General features: G+C 31.1%; 1 protein-coding gene across 3 annotated transcripts; it reads right to left on the bottom strand.

The window, feature by feature from the left end:
• Positions 1 to 1806: 1806 nt before the first annotated feature.
• LOC121218683 (protein transport protein Sec61 subunit alpha) lies at positions 1807 to 5499 on the bottom strand. 3 transcript variants are annotated; one of them, XM_041096280.1, is made up of 8 exons: positions 5316 to 5469; positions 4499 to 4543; positions 4185 to 4385; positions 3866 to 4093; positions 3426 to 3780; positions 3217 to 3344; positions 2979 to 3114; positions 1807 to 2337 (listed from the first exon to the last, which is right to left on the bottom strand). In XM_041096280.1, exons 3-8 carry the CDS (start codon positions 4328 to 4330, stop codon positions 2098 to 2100), a joined length of 1233 nt encoding a protein of 410 aa, XP_040952214.1. In that variant the 5' UTR covers positions 4331 to 4385; positions 4499 to 4543; positions 5316 to 5469; the 3' UTR covers positions 1807 to 2097. The 3 variants fall into 3 exon arrangements, with proteins under 3 accessions (XP_040952214.1, XP_040952213.1, XP_040952212.1); XM_041096279.1 differs by having other exon boundaries at positions 4185 to 4543; positions 5316 to 5499; XM_041096278.1 differs by having other exon boundaries at positions 4185 to 4543; positions 5312 to 5469.
• Positions 5500 to 5788: the final 289 nt, after the last annotated feature.

Genomic DNA, 5788 nt, shown 5'->3' with positions numbered 1-5788 from the left:
CGTTTTGATTTTTTTAAATTTCTTAACAATAATTCTAAAAATATTAAAATGATTAAAATATCGTGTTGATAACTTTAGGGATTTATTTTAAATTAAAATTTTACCTTTTGAATCTTTTATTTATTCCCATAAATTTAAAACATTGTTTTCTTTTTTTTTTTATCTTTTATTTATTCTCATAAATTTAAAACATTATTTTCTAAAATTTCGAAACCAATGAAGACCTTATTTAGAATTTAGAAATTTATATTAAAAAATCAAAACCCAAAAATTGTTGAACCCTATAACTTAATATTAAAGCTTCTTAATGTATTAAACAATAAGATCTTTGAATGAAAAAGTTTTTAATAGCTAATGGGATGCGAAAACGAGTAATCAAAATTTTATAATAGTTATTATACATCATTAAGATATACAAAAGTATAGGAGATGCGAAAATGAACATTTTGTAAAATAGAAAAAAGGTACGCATTGAACAAATTTTTATATACGTTTTAATTGGAAGCGTGGATGATGAAGATGAAACTGAACAATAATGAAAGCATGAGAAATTCGAAAGTCAATAATCAAAATTTTTAGTCAATGATTTTTTTTTCTTTGCTTCAATCAAGTATTTATAGCTTCAATCAAGCATGGTAAACCCCCCCTTTTTTTTAAGGGATTTTGCAAAATAATAAAGAAAGCCTTGTAAAAAGATGATGGCTTTTAGATTGATAAATTTTGTTAAGACTTTGGAATTTTTTAAAGATTTTTTTACATATAAATTTTAAATTCTTAGAAATTTTTTATTTATAATTGTAAAAAAATGTTTCAACGTCATTTTCAATAATTTATATTTAATTTTAAGATTTATTTTTAAAATTTTTTAGAATTATGATTTTTAAAAAAAAATAAAACTGATATTTTAATTATATTTTATGCCATTTAAATTAATATTCTACTAATTTGCACGTTTCAAAATGTATAAGAACTAATTCGCCGAAATACAATCTACACCCAAATATAAAAACTTCCTTAATACTACTTTTATCCTGTTTTCTATGTTTTAATTTCAAATTTCAAACCGTATAATGTTGGGTTGATTTAGAAAAATCAAGAAATCAAAAATCAATCAGTATTAAGGTGCCGAACAGAATGAATTTTATTTTTATTTAACATATATTTAAATTTAATCAATTTATAATGTAAAATAAACATTTTATATTAAGATAGTGAAAACAGCTTTAAAATCATATATAAAATGAATTTTCAAAAAATAAGAGTTGTTAATTATTTTTCATTTACTTACACAAACTATCTTTTCTTTTTTATGTATTTACATGAAAAAATATATATTTCAAACTTCATTAAATAATATCCAATATAAAACAAAGTTTACTTCATTAAAATAAGACAAAATAATATAAAAAAATGGACATCTAAACCGAATCGAATTACATGAATAATTTGAAAATCAAGAAAAACTTAACCCAAACCAAACCAACCCAACAAAACATTATTTATGTATATTTTACAAATATTTATATATACATAAAATTTCAGAAGAAAATATATGAGTCATTAATATTTTTACTTAATTAGAAAACTAACTTTTTTTTTTCTAAACACGATAACACAAACTTTATCAAATAATATAAAAAATCATAAAACAAAGGTTGTTTTGTAAAAAAAAAAAAAACCCCCAAAAACTTATATTTTAATATTAAAATAAAAAATCAAGATATTATCAAGTGCGGAAACTAAAAACCCAACATGAAGGCCCAAAATATAATTAACCCAATATAGAATAACCTAAAAAACCAATCCTTTTTCCAAGGAAAAAAAGTTAGGATTCGATGGAGTTTGTATTCTGAAAAGGACAAATCTACAAGTTCAGTTTTTTTTTTTAAAGGAAGTAAATTAAAGGGCTAAAAAAGCTTAAAACAACATCAGAGATTACAATTAAAGACCTCATTTTCTTCTATCCAAAGCATGTTTAACCAAAGGTGGAACCTACCTATCAAGTATCTGAATTTTTAATCAAATCAAAATTTGTCCATGGCTCTCCACCCCCTCTACCATTTTGTTTTTTTCACTAAACCCGACTTTTATCAAAACTTAGAGACCGAAAAAGCCAAGTTCACTGGCTCTCTCCTTCTCGAAAGTTTCGAAATACTGATATATGATTGTTACGGCTAGCAATATTCCGGTACCTGAACCGATTGCTCCCATGAAATCGGCTAAGACAGTTAATGCACCGATGCACATTCCGCCAAATGCAGCTGCGGTCGGTATGTAACGGTTTAGTTCTTTTTGTAGATTTGAATCTCTATGTCCTGGCATCACCATTTGTTGTTCCTGCAAACGGAACACGAAACTAAGACCTTTAAAACGGCAAAAACAAATATGCATTGACAAATTGGTGAAGCCTGAGGGTAAGGCTGTGCAAAAATCAGTGGAAAACGACCAAACTGAACCAAATTTCGGTTTTTTTTTTTATTCAGTTTGGACAGTTTCAATTGAAAATTGGTTAACTTGGTGTACTCGGTTTGGGTATGAATTTCAAAACGGTTTAAAATGGGCAACAGCAAATACACATTGACAAATTGGTGAACTCCAGGGTAGGGCAGTGCAAAAATCAGTGGAAAACGACCAAACTCAATCAAATCAGTTTTTTCAATTAAAAGTTGGTTCCAAAAATTGGTTCACTCGGCTCGGGTTTAAATATCTAAACCGCTTTAACTGACTTAAAATAACTATTAAATATGATATATACATTTAAACCCAAACACAATTGGTTTCTGGAAAAAGGGAAGTCGGTCAAGTCTGTTTTTGACTTTTTTGCACCGATCCGACTGATCCCACACCCCTACTTAAGGGATTCACAAAATTTCCACTTCATGGATGGAACAAACACGATTAAAGGAATCATCGACTGGAAATGGGACAACTAACAGAACCGGTAGATGAGTAAACAAGGTTCATCATAAAAGGTTTACCTTGAGCTGCTTAGCAACATCCCTGGCTGAAGAACCGGAAACTTCAATCCAAGTTTTCGAAAACAAGGCACAGGCAGAAAGCATGAACACTAGATAAAACAGAGCATGGAAGGGATTTGCTGCCATATCTGCCAAGCTGTAGTAATAATCAGACAAAACCAGGCATCAACATATTTGAAGAGAAATTAACCCAAAAAAGATAGTTTCACAACCAAAGATAAATGGAACCGATTCTAACCTTGCAGGGGCAGTAACATAGTAAGCTAGACCACCAACGGGAATAAACTGACCACCTGAATATTCGGATTCTTTCCACTTGCCCAACAGGTTCACAAAGAAGTTACCACTGTACTTCCGGTACAGCAACTACGTAAAAATAAACAATGTTTAGAACGAAGCCTTTTTAATATTTGCTATTCATGTAGTGTAAATATATAAAAAGGGTACCTGGGAGATGAAATAAAGATTTGAAACGAGTGCAGATTGAAGGATGATGGGCATGTTGGAGGTGTAGAATAGCTTAATGGGATACGACCCTTGCTGTCCTCGAGCATTCTTTGATCTTACAGGCAAAACAACACGGAAACCTTGGAAGTAGATAACAATAAGGAAGATCAAAACCGTAGCGAGTAAATTCGTAACGTTTGGAAGATTCTGTCGGTAGAAAGCTTCACGAAGCGCTCGAACTTTGTCTGTCCTGGTTATTAAAAGATGGAACATGGCAATGACAGCACCTTCGAATTCAGCCCCACGACCGCTGTTGATTGTTGTAGGGCTAAAGGCTTTCCAGATTATGTTTTCACTGCACAATGGAAATAGTATTTAGGATAGCCACTTAATGAAATAGATTGCAGTTGACATGAAAAAGGAACGATAAAATAACATACCAGATATTGGTGGCTATGAAAAGGGAGATCCCAGAGCCCAAACCATACCCCTTTTGGAGAAGTTCATCGAGGCAGATCACAATAATTCCAGCAAAGCAAAGTTGAATAATAATAAGAATGGCATTTCCAACACCGAGCTGACCAACACTTCCGTACATACCAGACAGAACGTACGCCACTGCCTCACCAACAGCAATTAGGATCCCCAACAGCTTTTGAGCCCCATTTCTGCAAAGCAAACATAAAAGAACCAAAGATTATGGAGGACATATAGTGCTTCAAGTTATAATGGAGAAAATAGTAATGTTAAAACACTCACAAGAGTGCACGATCCTCACGAACACTGTTGTCAACCTCGATGATCTTTGAACCAGCCAAGAGTTGCATCACCAAACCGGAAGTAACAATGGGGGTAATCCCAAGTTCCATAACGGTTCCACGGTTGGATGCAAGGATAACACGCATCCAATAAAACGGATCAGCGCCCGTCGTAGAATGTATTCCATAAAGGGGAAGCTGACTGCAAACCAGGAAAATAAAGAGGGATATCACAGTATAGATGACCTTCTCTCTAAAAGGGATTTTCCTATCAGCACTCTGAACTTCAGGCAGAAACGAAAGAAATGGTCTAACCAAATGAAGTACTCTGAACCCGCCTCCCATATTGGCTATTCAAAACTGAATTACACCACAAAATTCAGCAATTGTTTCAGTTAATGAACTTACAAAATTAAGGAAAAAAATACATAATAAATGAGGCCACATATCAAATACAAATATCATTGATTGTAAAAAACAAGAATTAAGTTCATTCCAATTTAACGGATCCTTGCATAATTTTTAAAAAATTCTCAACATTATCTATCCTAATCCTACAATTTGAACAATGTTATTGTTCTTATATATGGCCATATCTGCATAACAGGGAAAAGGAGGAACATGCAAGAAATACAAATTGTAGATTAATCGATGATGCTTTGAAACATGAAATAAAATAGGAACTGATTAAGTTCACATTACATTTAAAAAATAAATAAATAAGTAGTAGCAGACCTATAAATCAATCCGATCTAAAAATTAGATTCAGCATCCAAACGAAATTACCAGTCAAATTACAAATCAGTCCGATCTAAAAAAATTGATTCCAAATTATATTAAACACATGTAATCGGTTCAAATTAGCTGAGATAAAAAGGAAAAACCGAAATAAACGCGAATCTGTGCACAGATCAAGCAGATCTACAATACCGTAAAGTAAATCTGGTAAATCAAAATTCGAAAACTAACATTCTAAATATATACACATATGCAAATCCAGATCTAGAAACGAAAAACATAATACATCAATTCTTTTTCTTTCTATTGCCAAGGAAATGAAATTTCTCAATAAACAAAAATTCAAAATAAAAAGATAATGAAAAACATAAAATGGAAAGAAATCGATACATACTGTGAGGATTTGAGAGCAGATCTGAGAATATTACGAGCAAAAGTTTCCCTTCGGAAAATTACTTTTCGGATTTTTCAAAGAGAAGAGAAAAATATCCCCTTACTGGGTTGTAAAATGAAAGATACAATGTGTTGTTATTTTTATAGCACAAAAATATTTATTTTATTTATTTCGATTTATGCTTGATTTTTATTTTGTCGCGGCACTATTTTAGAAGGTTTGCCGTGCCACGATATCTTGTCCAATAGGAATTTAGCACGTGTACTTTGGTGTATAATTAGTTAATTGAATATTTGAATTTGGATCTCATAGTATATTGTTCCTTACTAATTTGACTTTGGGTAAACTACGAAAATAATCAGTTTTGTTTAGATCAGGTTATATTTTAGTCACTTATGTTTAAAATGTTATGTTTTAGTCCCTTGTATTATCGTGTTATAACATTTTAGTCACTGAACCGTTAATTATCGTTA

This window comes from Gossypium hirsutum, chromosome D06 (assembly GCF_007990345.1).
Source record: "Gossypium hirsutum isolate 1008001.06 chromosome D06, Gossypium_hirsutum_v2.1, whole genome shotgun sequence".
Classification (NCBI taxonomy): Eukaryota; Viridiplantae; Streptophyta; class Magnoliopsida; order Malvales; family Malvaceae; genus Gossypium; species Gossypium hirsutum.
Note: the sequence above shows the minus strand (reverse complement) of the source record. Positions and strands in the feature narration are given on the sequence as shown.

Excerpts from the sequence above, each read along its gene's own strand:
- LOC121218683 (XM_041096279.1), bottom strand. The coding sequence starts at position 4,528 with ATGGGAGGCGGGTTCAGAGTACTTCATTTGGTTAGACCATTTCTTTCG. Across the intron at positions 3,115-3,216 it reads TATGTTACTGCCCCTGCAAG|CTTGGCAGATATGGCAGCAA; the intron begins GTTAGAATCGGT and ends TTATTACTACAG. Across the intron at positions 2,338-2,978 it reads ATGTTGCTAAGCAGCTCAAG|GAACAACAAATGGTGATGCC; the intron begins GTAAACCTTTTA and ends TTCCGTTTGCAG.